This window comes from Lupinus angustifolius, chromosome LG16 (genome assembly GCF_001865875.1).
Source record: "Lupinus angustifolius cultivar Tanjil chromosome LG16, LupAngTanjil_v1.0, whole genome shotgun sequence".
In the NCBI taxonomy this organism is placed as follows: Eukaryota; Viridiplantae; Streptophyta; class Magnoliopsida; order Fabales; family Fabaceae; genus Lupinus; species Lupinus angustifolius.
In genome coordinates, this window is record NC_032024.1 from 16,137,501 (window position 1) to 16,156,755 (window position 19,255).

Consider the following 19,255-nt stretch of genomic DNA (forward strand, 5'->3'; position numbering starts at 1 on the left):
AAAAGAAAACTGCACAAATTTTATTAGAGAATGAGATAAGTTATTTCTTCTGGTTAATAAAATCATGACATGAGTCCTGTTTAATCATTTTTTGTAAAAATATTTCTAAAAATTAGGAAAATATGACACATGTCATACTTCTATTTGATGGAGAAGATAATTTATCTTCTGATATGAGAAGATATTTTATTCTCTTTTTGTAAATATAATTATTCTTCTAGTAAATGGAAATTACAAGATTGTCAATAAAGTTGTCCTGGCCCAAAATTCCCCAGATATAGGTTTGTTATTGGAGCCTGGAAAGGTAAAATGGTGGACTACAAACATATTGAGCCATAGATCAACGCTGTTATGGAAAATATGTAATTATCTCAAAGCTAAACAATGTAAAGAAATCTTATAAACAAAGTAAAATTACGGAAAATGATCGTTTTATCACCTTTTCTACTACTGTATTATCTTTAAACATAAATCTTAATAATCTATTATTCACTCAATTTAGGTAATGAAACGTTGTATCAGAGGCCAGGAATATCTAAGTGGAGACAATACAACAGTGTGAAGACACTATTCAATGTACATGATTGGTTAAAAATATTTATTTGAATTAAAATTTGATAAATAAAATTTGACAAATGACAAACAACAACACATAAAGTGATACATTGTTTTGGAATAACAACAAATGTCTATTCATCTCCTATAATACATTATCATCACAATTTATCAAACTAATCTATCCATACTACTCCCAATAAATCCCTATCATATGTGGTACATTTCCTAGACAAGGTAAAATTAGTTCTTATTTTGATTTTTTCCTAAAAGAAAATCTATTTTAGCTATGAACAGTGATCTATTAATAGGTGCAGAAATTACTCCTAATAATATAAAAAAATAAGTTTGATGATGATTAGTCTAGTATCAATATAAAGTAGTATAGTATCCACAAATTTTTCTTTTAGGCAATCAGAAAAATTATCCACCATTTATATATATATATATATATATTTTAGAGTAAATAATGATTAATACATAGTAATTAATAATATGTTGAAATTGTATAAGATTCTTATACTTTCAATACATAGATATTAAATTCAAAATAAAATATTCGTCCTTGATTTTGTTAATTACATTTTTGCTTTAACTTTGAACCATGATTGGCTATTAATTATTTGTGATGGTTTTGGACCATCAGTTGTTGTCTCCATCTTATATTATATTTCAGAATGTCAAATGTGTCAAAAATAATGAGTTATGGAAAATATAATGACAATTTAAAAGCTTTTTACAACATACTTTTATTTTTAAATAAAATAACACTACCAGTTTGATATGATGATCAAAATATTAATAGTTTAATTCCTGAGAACAATACTTGTTAAAAGAGTTAACCACACATCCCAAAAATAATAGTTCTTTATCTATAATGTATTAATACCATTGGTATTACTAAAAATAAAATAACAATTCTATAAAAATAGAATAAGGATCTTATTCATTAATATGGAGATAAATACTTGTTTTTTCAATGACAAATATGATGTTTTATTATATATAAAAGAATAAAAATGAGTAATGTTACTTTCCGTATTCAATCATTAATTCATGGACCATGACTCATTCAACACAAAAAATGAAGAAAGTAATGGCGATCCGATTCTAATGCTTTGTATAGTTACATTTCATTGATGTATACTAAATAAAGTAAAGTTTTTCATTTAGTTCTTTTCATTATTTGAGGAGAAGACAAAGAATTAATGAAGAGATAGGTACATAGGAATAAGATAAAGTTAAAAGTGGAATTAATTGAATGGAAGAGAAGCAAGTAATGGTTGTTGGCATAGATGATAGCGATTTCAGCTTGTATGCATTGGAATGGACACTTGATCATTTGGTGGGACCCACAACAGATGATTCTATCTTTAAGCTTGTTCTTGTTTATGCCAAGCCTTCGGTTCTCTCTGCTGCTGGCCTCCTTGCTGGTCCTGGTATACACAGTTTAGTATCAAGAGTATATATTTATTTCAGTTTCTCATATTTTTTATTCGACTATTTTGGGTTTTCAAAGCTTGATAAAAATGATTAATTCGATTCACATTTAAATTCTTTGAATTATTTTAAAGTTTTCAATTTTTGAAAACCAAATTAATAATGTCACGAAATACGATGAACTAAAATATATATTTACTCTAATATTTATGAATCTATATTTTAATAGTTTTTTATTATCAATATGTTATTCATTCATATCTTGAAATAACTAATATGAATGAAGAAAGAATAATATTATGAATGTATAAAAAATTTTACACTTACACAATGGAAAAATATAAAATCTAATACACTTTGGTTGTAGTTTTTTTACACAATCATTAAATTCAGCTACACAATGATAGTATAACATTAAATAACTTATTTGCTTTTAGATGCACATTTGAAAAGTAATCATCAAATAAGGTTGTAGAGTGTAGGGGTGGAAATGACTTAGTTAGACTCAATTCAGTTTGATTAATCTAGTTCTTAGTTTTGATCTCAGTGCAATACAAATTATTTTTTAAGATTGATTAAATTAAAATTTATTAACTTTCGAATAGGTTAATAAATTTAAATTTATATTGCTCATCAACTATATATACAAGTTAGGATTGAAAGTTAGTTATTGATCACATGATAATTATATGTAGGAATATTTTAATTTTGACCATTCAAATAAGATCTAATAGTTTATATTAAATGTTTTCATTTATCACAATAACACATTGTTCTCACCTGAGTCGCTCTTTATATATATAAAGATAAATTTTCCACTTGTCATTTTTATAAGTGCTCTCAAACACATTGATAAATACGTATATAATCAGATAAGCTGAAATAAACATAAAATAAATCTTCCAAACCCCACCTATTTTAGTCCAACAATGCTACCAACACTTTTCTAACATCTTTTCTAACACATTTTTTATGTGGTCAATTTCATGAATGAGGCTGTGAATTTTACGTAGCGATTTGAATCACTCTTTTTAGTGGGTCTCCTGTGAAATTCAACATGTTAAAAAGTAATTGGACTCTTTGAAACATTTGATTGGAGGACATTAACCTAACTTACAAGAAATTAAAACCTCCATTAGGAATTATTAGAGTCATCAATATTGACTATAGTAGCCTTCATCCATAAGACACATTAATGTGGAGTGATTCTATTTACATCCACTTTGAACCTTTTAGTATGATTAAGACTAGATCTTTTATTATTTTTATTTTAGTGTGTATATTTATACATTGTTAGTATAAAGATGTATACATATTACTATTCATTTATATTATTTTTTAAAGAGTAAATAATGATTAAATATGAATGATGTAACGACATTTTATTAAACTCATACACTATTAGTGAATATATTTTTTCTCTTCATTTTAAAGGGTAATATTTTATGTTGTAATTTTTCCATAAAATTTTGTAGGAGTGGCTGATGTTTTGCCTATCGTGGATTCGGATTTGAAAAGGACAACTACCAAAATTGTAGAGTATGCCAAAGAACTCTGCATCAAGAAATCTGTAATCTATTTAATTTAATACTTATCCCTATCAATTTCTATTTTTAATCTCTGGTTGCTTTTTGATTTGTTAACCACCACATAAGTTGTAGTATATTACAATATCTATATATTGGTTGATAGGTTTTGCCTAAAGTAAAAAAAATAGCTTAGTGCATTAGACTCTTACCTATTGGGATATAAGGATGAAAGATGTATGTAACTTTATTCTCGTGAACGACGAGATTGTTTATGGGATTTGAATGTTGCATTTTGTGTGTCTTGTATAGTGCTTGCCTTGTATTTTGCATTTATTCAGTGAGTTACGAGGCATTTCACTATCATCTTGCTTGTGGTTACCAAAATGATGCATTTGAACCAATGTGATTTTCTTTTTACTACTTAGGGTTTGTTTGTGAGTTTGATTTTGGAGGGGAAGGAATAAAAAGGCTCGAGCACTATCTCATAAGTGTATTTCATGACTTACAAATCTTCTATTTCCCTCCATTACCCTCCAAAAATTAAATTACAAACAAACCCTTAAAGAATAAAGAGGAAAGTACAAATAAAATATGAACGCTAATGTGGAAAAAATCTCTAATGATTTTTTTTTCCAGGTAAAAGATCCAATAGTGGAAGTGGTGGATGGTGACCCTAGAAATGTTCTTTGTGATGCTGTTGAGAAGCATCATGCTTCAATATTGGTTGTGGGCAGTCATGGTTATGGGCCTATAAAAAGGTACATGTTTATTCTTATCCTTCTTAGGATGCTAATATGAGTAATCTATCTATGCTAAAGTACTTTTCTGAAACTTGAGATGAGTTTTCTTAAATGAATCATTATGTAACAAGGCGTTGTAAGATCCCATCGGATCTTCAGATAAGTTAAATTGTCAAATGTATAATTTCTAAAAGTGATAATTGTTAAGATAGATAATCGCACACCTAAAAAAATTATTTCCTTACTCATAAGATAAAAAAAGAATCATTATATCATCAGAAAATGAAGTTTCTAGGAGGATGAATCAAATTTTATTTGCCACTCCTTAAAAGCATAGATAGAATTGACATTTCCAACAAAATTAGCCTTGTATTGTTTTATGAAATTTGATTCAGAGGTTATGGAATCAAATTTGGGAACAACCTCTTCATTTGTAAAGATAAGGTTACATCTGTATAGTTTACCAAGACCCCACTAGGTGGACGTCTTACAAACTCACAAATCGATCAATGAAATATTGAATTGCAAACAATAATAAATAGTTATCATATCCATGAAGACTTGAGTGATATTATACAGTTCAACAATAATTATCGTCTTAAGCTAAAAAACATTTCATAAGATTTTGATTTTGGAATTAAACAATAAGAAACTAAAAAATAAAGATTAAATGTGATAAAAAGAAGATTAGATTTTGTTACATGATATTTCAATATTTGAATGATTTAACACACACAACATAATTATACTTTGATTTCGTCAACATCATTTCTATCAAACTTCATCAATATTTAATGAGAAGATTAACAACATATTTCCCTAACCACCGATTTCTTGAATGATTAACAAAGTGACTTGTAATAAGTTTGAATACTATCTTGACTAATCAATCTAGTTCTATCCCTAGAAATTAGATTCATTAGGTGATACATTTTGGCTCAAACATGTGATTTTCAATAAAAAATCAACATCTAAATTTAGGTAATCAAACTACAAGAAGCATTAAGTAAACCATAAAAAATAGTCCATAAATATGAATATATTGAAATGAATGAAAATAGATACATCAAAATGAATAGTTATATCTAATTCCAATAAGAGATAAGTTACTCATTCCATGGTAGCTAACAACGTGGAGAAGAGAAGATGAAGACCCTTCATGGAAGAACAACAATATAAGCTCTACAAAGTTACAATGCACTCAACCTTCAAGCCTCCCTCTCCAATAGGTAACGAAAGCCCTAAAATTACAAACCTGAATCTAAGAAATGAAAAGTGAAGAATGAGGAAAATTAAGGTTAAAAATCATGTATTTTGCCCTTAAAAAAGTTGCAAAAATTCACGCATTTTTGTTTAGCGAGCGGATTCTCATTGATGAAAATGGTTACCCAACAGTCCCAACATTCAGTTTCATTTCGCTCGTTGAGAGCTATGTTGCATGTTTCACCGATCTGATTATTATTCATATTGAAGTTCCTATTGTAGGAATATCATATCCAATAATCTTATTGATCCAATAGTGAACGAATGCGGTATCACAATTTTATCGGACAACTCCTGTTTAAATTTCTTGTTTTTCCTTCCAAAATATATCTAAATGTAAAATATTAAGCATGATACATTGATAATTACATATATAAACTAATTATACTCAAATTGAATTAAGTACAAATACAATCAACTAAAGTAGAAAATGAGAGCAAATAATATCCAAAAAATAGATAAATTTTACACTTATCATGTCTCATGCACTAGACCATCCTACTAGACCATCATTTTTTTATCATATTAGTTATTGAGAATAAAGTATCTTCTGGTATAAGGAGATAAATTATCTCCTATGGTCATTAAAGTTATGACATGTGTCTCATTTAATCATTTTCTATAAAAATATTTCAAAAACAAAACAAAATAGTACATGTGTTATACTTTTACTGACTAGAAGAAATAAATTATCTTTTAGTGTGAGGAGATACTGTATTCTTAGTTATTTATTCGGTTTTGAAGGTTATTTTTGCCACAAAACTCATGGTAATATTATGTGATGTTTAACAATATTTTAGCATTGTTTATACATGTGTTGAAACAGAGCATGTTTGTGCATTATGCAAACATAGTTTTAATATCCAACTTTTCTTCACTTCAAAAGTTCAGAATGTATTAATTTACTGATATTTATTGTATTTATTTGCAGGGCGGTTCTAGGTAGTGTGAGTGACTATTGTGCTCATAACGCTCACTGCTCTGTGATGATCGTGAAAAAGCCAAAAACCAAACAATAACCTTAATGTATGCTTCTAAATAGTATAGTAATAAACATAATCTTTCCGGTAATAGGGAAAAGAAAGTTCCATAAAAAAATATAATTTTTGTTCTATGTCATATTTGTATGGAGTGTAGACCTTCTATCCAACTATTTCTCTATCTCTACAAAGTGAAGATCTTCTATACCATTATTTCTTTATCTCTCTATAGTGAGATAATAATATGATACTAACTAATAAAATTATGTTAATACTTTTTTATCATCCCACTCTTCTAGGCTACTATTTCTCTTTCTCTCTATATTAAACCAAAAAAATAATGCCAACTAATAGCAATGATTGTACTCTTATTAGGATAAGAGTAACATAGAGTACATATGTTTTGCCAAGTGGTTATTTCATGATCGTTTGTTGTGATTATTAAAAAAAAGGTTAATTATTTAGTTTTTTTATTTAAATATATTTTTTCAACTAATCACAATAAGTAAACATACAATAACACATTTCTTAGAACAATATATGTGTTCCATTATTATATGATCTAAGGTGCACTATACTTCAAATAGAGAATAGACAAATAATGTATGCAAGTGCTATACATTTCCCCTTCTAATTTCTAATTTTAATTTTCTCATTAGAAATTTATAAAGAGTAGATATCTTTAATTTTCACACGCATCACTTTGGTTTTTATAAAATAAAAATCCAATCTATATCTTAAATGTTGAAAATATGAGTCAAAAAAGTCATTGACAGAAGTAGTATGTCCCAAAAATTAGTCATAAAAACACAAAAGTGACCTAATTTAACCAACATTTGAAATATTTGGAACTATTTTGAGTTTTCTAATTTTGTAGAGATAGTTACCCCTCTCTTTTCCTATGTTGTTTCAAGCTTCTTTGCATCTATTACCATACATAATAAATATATATTGTTAAGCAAGTTAAAATGCAACTATATCGATTCTTATATGCCCGAATGGTGCACTCTGTGCTACGAAAATTGAACCACAATTACTTAAATAGAGATAAGTGTTTTACTTACCATTACACACACAAAAATAGAGGTGCAAATCAACATAGTTGTTAAGCAGTAAGTTGTTGTTTCCCAAAAGAATATAAAATAAACCCATCAAGAGGGCTATTCCCTTCATGAAGTAATTCAGATAAATCTTTCATCATTTTCAAGTTGGTATCAAAATTCAGATCCAATTGGTTTGATAAAAGAAATCGTCCTCGTCTTGTTGTCCTAGCCACCCTATCGGCCATCCATTGTCTTTCTCAAGCATATCTTGACAGATTCTGAATACTGGATTTTGATGTTTAGATCATATAGCTCATAGCTCATATATTTTCTTAAAATTATCACAACCCAAAGTACTACACTATATTACTCTTTCTAATAAGTTGTCCATTTAATTTGACATCGGTTAGTTAACTCACCCATAATTTTAATTGTTATATACCCTTTACTAATGACTCCTTTACAATACATGAATGAAGTACTATACATAAGATTGACACAAGACTTGCTTGCATCAACATCAATTTCCGCAACTCAACCAATGTCTCCTAGGTCGTCCAAATATAATAAATTGAGGATGTGGTTCCTCTTCTCCAATTTGTAGTCCTTAGAATGTTAATTATGTCAGGTTGATAAACATGTTCGAGCCTCATTTCCACAAGTAGCTCATATCCAATAAAACTATCATTTTAATTTTGTTCATTCCCATATCTGATGTCCTAAGTCATGTCAATTTTGTGTTAGGGTATATGTACTTTGTTATTTTTATTAATGGTTTTTCAAGATGTATTTGGATATAAGTATTTTGTCTTAGACATTGTTATTTTCACAAACATGTACTGTAATATCCAAATGAGTATGCCTTAGATACTCTCAACTTGATTTCTCTCTCTTTCTCTTCTCTCTTCTTCCATCTTCTTCTCTTTTATATGGTATTAGTTGCTCATATGGCCACTACGAATGACGATCATATTGTGGAATCTTTGTCTACACCATTGTCTTCTTTTGTTGCACCTCTTCGTGCCCAATCTTCATTTATTTCTTTCCAAATTCAAGTCATCAAACTTGCATAGAAGAATTACCTCACATAGAACTCATTCATATTTGCAATGCTCAAGGCAAGTAGAGCTCTAAGATTTCTTCTTTCCTTTTATATTAATCCTAGGTTCTCATTGTTTTGGATCATGATCTAAACCATGTGAATCCATGATTTTATAGCAAGGAGAACAATATCAAATATTATTTTCATGGATCCTAAATTCAATTTCATGGATGAAATAGTTACCCATAATTGTTCGTAAAGGTATCCACTCTACTCGTTACTCTTATCTCGTATATAATTTCTTAAGTTATCATCGTGTATCTTTATCGCATTATGTTTTTGGGTTTGTATTTTCCTCTATTTCTATCCCTAAAATTATACAAGAAGCATATTCCCATCCTATGTTTCACCATAATTGACGAGATCACAACTTTAGAATCCAACCACACTTGGACTCTTGTCCCTCTTCCATCTAATAACTCTACATTGGTCTGTCCATGGACCTTTACTATCAAAGTAGGCCTAGATGGTTATGTTGATCAATTAAAAGTCATATTGGTGGCTAAGGGTCAACTCAACAATTTAGCCTTCACAATGGCAAGTTGCTCTCACCATTTCCAAAATGATTATGTTCATATCTTCTTAGCATGTCCCCTGTATAAGCTGGAAATAAAAAAAAAATGCTTTTCTTCAAGTAGATTTAGTAGAAGTTTACACGGAAAATTTACTTGTTATTGTTGCTCAAAGGGAGTCTCATGGATTTGTTTGCAAGCATCATAAGTCTTTTATAAGGCTTTAAACAATCTCCTTGAGTGTAGTTTGGCAGGTTCAACTCTATTCTCTAAAAGTTTGGTATAATCCATAATGAAAAAGAGTGCTATGTTTTTATAAGCATTTATCTTGATGAACAATATATTACACACTATTTATAACCTTAATTTAGCATGATTGATGATTCTTGGTGCCTAATTGACTTTGTTTCACATGGTTTAGTGTTTTAGACTTTATTGGACTAATATTCCTAAAATGAGTAATTTGGGATTATTTGGTCTGATTAAATCTATTATCATTTTCAGATCACATTTGGCACCAATGACATTTTGGGCATTATGGAAGTCGAGGATATGTGTTGAAGTGAAGATTGTATTTTTAATTTAGGAGTTAGTTTTATTGTAATTTGGATTTGGTTGGGCTCATTATTTAGGCCCAATTCGGTTTATGTGTGTTGGAGGGGTTAAATTCGGATTCCCCACTCCAAACACACACACTTTCACCTTGACTCATTTTGAAAAAATCACATTTCTGTTTTCCCTCTTTGTGCTTTGCTAGGGTTTGCTCTTCATTTTCTCATTTTCGGTTTGCTCTTCCATTGCCATGGAAGGCTAAATTTCTGGACTAAGTTCCTTTGCTAATGTATCACAACTCTTGAGGTTTTGTTATTAATGCATTTTCGGTTTCTTTATTGTTGATTTCTTCTATCATTTCTGAATATGGTTTGCTTAATGCCATTGAGCCATTGCTTAGAAATTGGTTGGTTGAGTTTATCTTCACTTAATTGATTTACTCTTTCTAGTGCATAAATGTTTAGTTCGTGTGAATTTGTTAATCGTTTCATGCTTTTGATTGATTATCGCTTAGTTAATTGATTCTCAAAAAATTCGGAAGTTAATGGTTGGAATCTGAAAATAATCTTTTGAAACCGAGGATTGAGTTGTGAACAAACGAACCAAAGGGATTTAGCCGTTTTATTACATTGTTTAACTACTGTTTCTGAATTTGATTTATGTTCATACTATCCAACAACAAAACACCCCTTGTGTGTGTGAGAGTATAAGGTGTTTGAAGCTTTGCTTGAAAGATAATCCTTAGGAAACGACCCGTTTTATCACATTGTTTAACTACTATTTCTGAATTTGATTTATGTTCATAATATCCAACAACAAAACCCCCCATGTGTGTGTGAGTATAAGGTGTTTGATACTTTGCTTGAAAGATAATCCTTGGGAAACGACGTAGGAGTCACTTCCTAGTACTGCAGTTTTAATTGTTATATTATTTGTATCGGGTACGACCTCGATCAATCATCTGATTAATGCATTTATCATCTAGTTTATGTTGATGACATTGGAAATGAGCATGTTGACAATAAAATTCTCTAACTACATTTATTTCAACACTTCCAAATAAAATACTTGGAACCTTAGCGATACTTTCTTGAAAGTAAGGTAGCTTAGACACAAACGTGTATTGTCATATCCGAGAAAACGTAGGTTTGAGATATTCTGAAGAAGATATGAATACTAGATTGAATGCCTATTGTTACTCCTATGAATCCTAATGTTAAACTTATGTTGGATTAGGGGGAGCCATGTCGAACGAGGGAAATATCAAAAACGTACAGACGAGCTAAATTATTTCACCATGACTACACCATATATATTATTTGTAGCATCGTTAGTCAATTCCTAACTTCACCACTTCATAACCATTCGGATGCAATTATTCGAATCTCAAGGTACATTAAAAGATCTCATTGAAGAGGTTGATATATGAGTTGCATATTGAGATGCAGTTTTGGCTGGATGCCTAAATGATAGAAAGTCAAGTTTAGGTTATTGTGTTCTTATTGTAGGCAACCTTCCCTCATGAAGGGGTAAGGATCAAAATCTTGTCGGTAGATCACGTGCAGAGGTAGAATAAAGAGCCATGACCCTTGTTGCAAGAGAGCTTACATGGCTCAAACATCTTCTATCAGAGTTAGAGCTTTGCAAAGTTGAATCTATGAAACTTACTTGTGATGATTTGACAACAATGTATTTTACCTCTAATCTAGTCTTTCATGAAAGAACGAAGCAGTAGAGGTTAATCGTCATAATGTCCATCAAAATGTTATTACTAAGAGATCACTACATCATTAGTGAATTTCAATGATCAATTCCTAGATATCTTCAATAAATCTCTTAGAGATCCAAGAATATAAAATATATTTGATAAATTGGATGCATCTAACTTATATGCTCCAACTCAAGGGGTAATATTGAGATTCTTGATATTAATTAGATGATTTCCTATTGATTTATTTGATTAAGTTTGGCAATATGATTTGGGAATCAATTATTTCCTTTGATTTTGTTCTCCTAAATTTAAGGATTCTCATTTTATAAATACAAAAGGGCTAGATTGATAATACACTCAAGCAATTCGGAAAATTCTTTCATCATTTACAAGTGAAGCATGCCACCCCAATGGTAGATGGGTTGTCTACCATATAGGAGATAGAAAAAGACATTTTCATAATAATTGAGAATGTTTTCGGTGAGAAAGAAGCATAAAAACCTTAAATTTCAATGGTTCTCAATATGTACAGTTTGGTGTGTGGATTACACTTCAATTACAAGTAGTTCATTAATTGATCGAATTTGTTATCTGACTCTTAAATTTCGGGATTCATACAAAACACAAGTGCTTAGGGTCCAGGTAGGAAGAGATTTTCTCCTCATTCGATAAAAATCTGGATAAACAGGGTGGAAATAATGTGACTAAATTGTTCTTCCCTCTACAAAAGAATTTCTTCAATCTTCTTTTGTTCCTCTGAGTAACAGTGGCTAGAATCATGGAGAATGAGCTTATAGCTAATTTTATAGAGATGCAAACATTCTATATCCCAATTCATGAATAAAAGATTGACCAATATAAAACATAGTAGCATAAGAGAGTGCAACAGATCACAATCAGAAAGATACATAAGACTAAAATAACTCAAGAAAAAGATCATTCATTTCTAGTCTTCTAGTTCTCGTGAGTTGAGTTTCAAAGGAGAATAAACAGATAATGAAGCTTCAGAAACATGAAATACACTTGTCTTGTTTCCCATCAAATATTTCTACAACCTTACAAACAATTCAACTCATCATTTATAGAAATTCCATCAACATGGCTTCAAATCCTATTACATATCTTAGAAATACTGAATTGTTGGTAAAATCAAATGTCACAAAACAGAGGAGAAATCTTACTGCAATAAATATAAAAAAATATCTCTCAGGATCTGGTAGCAAGTCTTTTTTGAAATTACTCTCAAGTCTTCCCGTTTCATTTGTTATCCGGAAAACCAACTCACAAACGACCTAACCATACATGGGAACATCGGTCCAAGCGCCGGATACATGACCATTTTCGCAAACGAAAGCTCTAACCACCGGCTCCCCATCACCATGATACCCAAACCCTCTCCTCAAACAAAACGCAGAATGCAAATCCCAAGTCTCATCACATGAACAAAAAGCACAACCAAGATTTACTTTTTTCCTTTTCCCATCATTAATAGTTCTCCAAACCCTAGTTCTTTTGAAATCCTTAAACACTCCTCTGAAAACCATGTACTTCCTCTTCTCTTCCACGTGTACACATCCTGGCCAATCACAAACGTACAACGCATCATCACGAAATTGTCGACCAAGAAGTTTCCCTCCTTGTTCTCTACTCAAGTTCCAAACCCCTGACGCTAAATGCGAACCCTGGGACCCACTTCTCTTGTTACAACCGTTCGTTTCAGCAACAGCAACAACGCATTCCGAAACGGCGTCGTTTTGTACTGAATTGTATTCTTGTGGTTCACATTCTTCAGAGGGGTTATAAACGGTGTCGTAGTAAAGATCATCGAAGAGTGACCAGGATTCTTTAGTTTCAGAGGAAATTGTGGCGGCCACAGAAACGACGTCGTTGCTGTTGTGGTTTGAGTTATGAGATTGTATGACGGTGAGTGGTTGGTCAGGGCCGAGGTCACGGTGGAGGCCGAAGTCGGAGGTGTCGTTGAGGAGGATACCGGCGTGGAGGAGGCCAGGGCAGCAGACGGTGAGTTTATGGAGGGAGACGGTGGCGGTTGCGGCGGAGATGAGATCGGAGGGGAGAGTGTGAGAGCAGTTATTGGTGGAACAGGAATGAAGAATGAGAGAAGAGAAACGAGTGGAAACGGAAGCGAGACGAGGCCAGTGACGTGGATCGTCTTTGAGATATTGGAAAATTTTGTGGATGATGTCATCACTGAGAGATGAGAAAACGTTATAAATTGACATAGTTATGGTTATGGTTTTGGAGATGAAGATAGAAAAGAGTTTTGGTATTGGGAACTCAGAAATTGGAAATTGGAAATGGGAAATGGTGAGAGTTAAGATTATATGAATCAGGTACTATCTCATGCACTCTTATATACCACACATTTGTTGTTTCCTTTTAAAAATCTTCTCATTATTTTAATATTTATTTAGAGTAAAGTGCATATTCTATATATCATATATATATATATATAATTAGTATATTATTCCTCAATTTATTTGTAATATATTTTGAAATAAAATGCATATATTAATAATATAAGAGTTTTGTATATTAATTCTATAACTTTCATTGTTACAATTTAATTATCATTTTTTATATTAATAATGTATATATTATATTCATTCATATTTAAGAGTACATACCTATGAAGTGGATGATAAACTATTACACTTTTATTGAATAGGTTTTTTCTATAGATTATATATTAGATTGATAAAATGTTAATTTAATGATATAAGGTTAAATTAGATCCTTAAATATATTAAAATGTGAAATGTTCGATTCCTGAAAATAATATTTATTTTAATAGATAATTATATATCCTGAAATCAATTGACTTATAATAAAGAGTGATAGATATATCATTAGCAAAACAAATAAATAATAGTAGAGTAATAAAGGCGTACATGAATGTTTGATAGATAATCCTTATGATTTAATAGTTTTAGCCTTTAAATTTAATCACTTTCACACATATTTAGAAAATTAGTTGAAAAGACAAAATAATTATTTTGATTTAATAAAAAGTATGAAAATGACTATTATTACTATTTAGCATGTGATATTTGGGGGAAAATAAAAACAAAAACGTAAAAGTAATTAATTACTCATATTTTGGAAAAAATATTAATATTTTATTATAATTGCGAAAGGATGGTATAGAAAGAAAAAATCACATTACACTATCGCATGTGGAATGTGTGGATGTAATTCAGTGTTTCTGTCATCTTGTGAACCGTACGTTGTTAATGTTAGAAAGCTTTTTCTTTTCAAATATTTTCTTTTCCTCCTTTGTCTCTCCCTTCTATTAACTATTAAGTGTATCTACTCCTCCTACATTAAAAAACATTATCTACTATTCCAAATTTATATTTATTTTCTATTTAAACCTTCAATATATAACAAAGAGGCATCTTCCCTTAAAAAAGAGTCAGAAAATAAGTCTTCATTTACTCATAAAAAGTAAGTCTGTGAGTGTAGATAATGTGAGCTTTTTTATATAAAAATTAATTTGCATAATATATTTTCTTTTAAATGATTTTGCATATATTATATATATATACTTCAACTGGATTTTAATACAAGAATGGTAATATCAAATATTATATAGAAATTTCAAAGTACAAAACATTTTGATATAGAAATTTCAAAGTACAAAACATTTTGATATAGAAATTTTAAGGTACAAAATTTTACTCCATTTTTAATTCAAGTAATTGAGTGAACTTTGCACATAGATTAGATCATATTCATAATTCAAACATTCATAATTAAAGCATAATCTAGCAATAAATCAAGCTTGCTTGACACTATATAGAAAATTTAATACAAGAATGGTAATCACAAACTTTAAAGAAATTTTGAAGTACAAAACATCACTCCATTTTTAATTCCAGTAATTGTGCTATCTAACAATAATTGGAATATTTACCATTTTCATTTATTTCAGTGAACTTTGCATATATATTAGACTATATACATAATTCAAACATTCATAATTCTAGTGAAAATTGGACTCTATTATTAGATTCAATGATAAAACTGATGAATTGGTATAGTACAACAATAAAACTAATAAAAAACTCATTGGTTTAGTGGTGTAAGACCCTATTGGATTCTCAATATTAAAAGTTTAATTTTTGGGAGCGACACTTGTTGGAAGGGGTAATCACGAACCCTGTAAGAAATTAATTCCTTATTCAAAAACATATAACTACTACATTTGTTTATACTTCTAAAACATTAAGTGACACATTTTGTTTTAACAAATTATATAAATAAATAAAACTATTGTATTCTTTATTAAATTTTCAATATTAATATTAGTATAATATATATGTATATTTAATTTTATTAATATGTAGTCTAATTTCATCGGTATACAATTTAATTAGTATCTAATTTGATTTAATGACTAATACAATATTAATAATAACGATAAAACCAATAACTTCATTTTTACAATCAAATTGCATGATTTAATAGTCATTTTTTTCATTTTTGGAAAAGGATAACGGTTTCAAGTCTCATAATTTGTTTTATTTCATTCTTTTTCCAATGTAAAAAGTTGCCTAACACATCCACGTTTCACTTATTAGATTTGCTAGTTCACCAATAATGTTTCAACTTAAAATTTAGAAAAATAAAATAAATTTTGAATATTCTTTTTATAACTTTAAAAGTTTAATATTTATGCATCGACAATGTATTAATTTTTTACATCATTAATGCATCGACAATGTATGAATTTTTTACATCATTAATGCATCATATCTAAATCATCATTGACTCTTGTTATTTGTTATGGTGATATCTGGACTAGACGGACAATTGACTAGGCAACGATTCTTATGGATGTTGCCTAAGATTGATGTGGAAACACCTAGTGAGGTACCTGAAAAGTTTTTTCGACGTTCAAGTCATTATATGAGAGTAGAAAACATAATATTCAAGAGTAAATGAAAGAGTTCATATATATTCCTTATGAGGGTGTCTCCTACTTATAGTGAAGAAGAGAATGAAATATTCTTTGGTAGATGTTGGTATGGTCGAAAATCTTGTCTTGTCGGTCTTGTCTCAAACAAGCCTTGATTGATTTACCCATGTTACTCGACTCTTGTAGGGTAGGTCTGTATTATGTGGATAATTGACTTATAGCCTGTTGTAGACCTAGTAGTCGGATTATAGGCTTGTCTTTGTCGTCTAAGAGAAAATAGGTCCATGGTGCAGGTAGCATGCGACTCATGGTAAATGTTTGTGTTGCTTAGATGGCAGTGATCGTCTTTTATAAGCGACGTGACAAACGGATAACAAAGGTGATAGTTTCATGTATTGTCCTTTGGATTGTGCCCTGACATGATCCAAAGTTGTCCAAATTTCAAAGTTATCAAAGTAGATTTGTCTTGCCCGATATCTAGCAGACACCTAGTAGTTTAGTCTAGCCATGACATGACTTTACGACGAGATAGAGCAACTCTAAAATAAAAATAGTGTACATCAACCATAAATGATAAATTTGATGGTCTAAGACATGTTGTTTAGTAAATTTATTATTGGATGAGAACTATTATCTTTTACATCTATGTTTGTGATTTAAGAGGAGAAATTGCACACATAAATACAAATGTCATTTCCAACATAACATGCATAATAGAAAATTTGTCAATTTAAGAGGGTATAATTGCCCAACCTAACGATCTCTTACGTCTATTTTGGAAAATTTATCCACGTAGTGTAGGTTGACTTTTTATTTACTGTTCTAGTGCAACTTTTGCAAAATTTACAGGGAAAGTATAGATTTTGGAGATCTCGTGCTTCTCATGCATGACTTCACTTTCTTTTTTTCTCTTTCCTGAGGAACTCGTGGATGAAGAGCATGAGAACTATGAAATTGTGGCTACTAAATGCAATTTTGCTATGAAATCGTGGCTAGGAGAAACAAATCTTGAACTCATGGATGTGGGACACGATTTCTACATGTTATACAATTTTGAAGCCTATGAAATAGGGAAATAGTTCACTAACAATAAACTTACAACCTGAATGGAAGAAAGGAACAGAAATTCTATTTGATAATAAAGGGAGTGAAGTTTAGGTGCATACAGAAAATAGAAATGAATGATATGGAATTGTGCGTTGAAATTTCATTAATAAATGCACCAAGTGATTGTAATGATAAGGAATAAAATTAGAATCCCTTATATGGTAAAATAAAATTCCCTCCTATTCATTTGTTGGAGCCGTTGATGGAGAAATAAATGGGAAGGCCCATTTTTTCATTCCTTGCCATTTTAATGCACACAGTTAGTGCATGAGTTATTGCACACGACTGCTCTTTGGGTTCTGTCGAAATTGAAGGATAGTTTAATGGAACTGCACGAATTTCGGTTGGTACAGTTAATATAGAGATTCAAGTAGTACATGTTTGATCCCCCTCAAGTAACTTCTCAAGTTTGAGTTTTGTGAATAAAAAAAATACTCAATAGAAGAGTTAGTCATACATGCAGAAACATGAGTTATTCCACATGATTGCTCTTTCGGATTTGTCGAAATTGAAGGGTAGTTTAATGGAGCTGAACAAATTTCGGTTGGTGCAGTTAATATAGAGATTCAAGTGACACATGTTTGATTCTTCTTAAGCGAGTTCTCAAGTTCGAGTCTTACAGATGAAAAATACCCACTAAAAAAGTTAACCACACATACATGTTGGAAACAAAAAAAACTCATTCTCTCGGTGGTGGAGGTAGCCGAATTTGCTTAGGCATTTAAGGGGGCAATTCAAATTTCTACACATCCCAATTTAATTTTGGATGCTTTAACTCCTTCTTCCTAAGCTGGCCAACCGAATTTCCTTGATGGTATCAAACAAAAAATGGTTTCGTGATCTTCTTCTCTTTTCTCCACCTCTAACCAAACCCATAACATCCAGACCCGACCCAACCAAAGCCACTACCATTTAAGATATTCTAATTTTATTCCTTACCAGTACAACCAGTTAGTGCATTTACTAATAGAATTTCAACAACAATTTCATATCATCCATTTTTGTTCTAAACAATTGTTGTCTCTAATCTAATATGAAAAATATTGCATCTTCTCTGTATGCACCTACCTTTCATTCCCTTTACCTTCAAATGTATTTTTTTGTTCCTTTCTTCCATCCAGACTGTAAGTTTATTCATAGTGAACTATTCCCGTGTTTCATAAGGTTTAAAAATTGTGTAACATACAAAATTTGTGCCTCACATCTACAGGTTCAAGATTTGTTTCTTCTAGCCACGATTTTATAGCAAAATTGTATTAAGTGACTACGATTTTGTAGTCTTCATCCACGAGTTCTTTGGAGAGAGAAAAAAAAAGTAAAATCGTACATGAGAAATACGAGATCTCCAAATCTAAACATTCCCCATAAATTTTATAAAAGTTGTACTTACTAGAAAATAAATAAAAAGTCAACCTGAGAGTACTTGGATAAATTTTCCCGTCTATCTTTGGTCAAAACAATTATGGGCACCTTACCATAACTTTGTTTGTTACAACTAGGGGTGGCAATGTGGGCCGGCCCGGCCTGGCCCAGCCCGCCATTGGCCCGCCAAAATAAGGGTTGGCCCGGCCCGACTCGTATTGTTAAAAAGGCTCAAAATGCCAGCCCGACTCATATTTTGTAGGGCTGGCAAGCTGACGGGCTGACCCGTTTTTCCTCCAAAATGTACATAATTAAAACTTTTAGACAAAAATAATCAACAAACTTGATAGATGTCTTTTAAAACAAAAAATCACAAACATAGGTCTACAATATTACAATAACAATTTAACATCTTAGCTT

General features: G+C 30.6%; 2 protein-coding genes across 4 annotated transcripts; one reads left to right on the forward strand and one right to left on the reverse strand.

Moving 5' to 3' along the window:
* LOC109330067 (phytochrome A-associated F-box protein-like) lies at nucleotides 94–13,737 on the reverse strand. Of its 2 annotated transcripts, none has more exons than XM_019564059.1 (2): nucleotides 12,705–13,737; nucleotides 94–105 (listed from the first exon to the last, which is right to left on the reverse strand). In XM_019564059.1, exon 1 carries the CDS (start codon nucleotides 13,665–13,667, stop codon nucleotides 12,720–12,722), a length of 948 nt encoding a protein of 315 aa, XP_019419604.1. In that variant the 5' UTR covers nucleotides 13,668–13,737; the 3' UTR covers nucleotides 94–105; nucleotides 12,705–12,719. The 2 variants fall into 2 exon arrangements, with proteins under 2 accessions (XP_019419604.1, XP_019419603.1); XM_019564058.1 differs by lacking the exon at nucleotides 94–105 and adding an exon at nucleotides 458–473.
* On the forward strand, nucleotides 1,778–6,619 carry LOC109330070 (universal stress protein PHOS32-like). Of its 2 annotated transcripts, none has more exons than XM_019564061.1 (4): nucleotides 1,778–2,003; nucleotides 3,471–3,565; nucleotides 4,161–4,282; nucleotides 6,459–6,619. In XM_019564061.1, exons 1-4 carry the CDS (start codon nucleotides 1,817–1,819, stop codon nucleotides 6,544–6,546), a joined length of 492 nt encoding a protein of 163 aa, XP_019419606.1. In that variant the 5' UTR covers nucleotides 1,778–1,816; the 3' UTR covers nucleotides 6,547–6,619. The 2 variants fall into 2 exon arrangements, with proteins under 2 accessions (XP_019419606.1, XP_019419608.1); XM_019564063.1 differs by having other exon boundaries at nucleotides 1,778–1,994.

What these genes read in the sequence shown, in the direction of transcription:
- LOC109330070 (XM_019564061.1), top strand. Translation starts at nt 1,817, where the DNA reads ATGGAAGAGAAGCAAGTAATGGTTGTTGGCATAGATGATAGCGATTTC. An exon ending in AACTCTGCATCAAGAAATCT is followed by an intron (nt 3,566 to 4,160) that starts GTAATCTATTTA and finishes TTTTTTTTCCAG; the next exon opens with GTAAAAGATCCAATAGTGGA. An exon ending in GGTTATGGGCCTATAAAAAG is followed by an intron (nt 4,283 to 6,458) that starts GTACATGTTTAT and finishes ATTTATTTGCAG; the next exon opens with GGCGGTTCTAGGTAGTGTGA.
- LOC109330067 (XM_019564059.1), bottom strand. Translation starts at nt 13,667, where the DNA reads ATGTCAATTTATAACGTTTTCTCATCTCTCAGTGATGACATCATCCAC.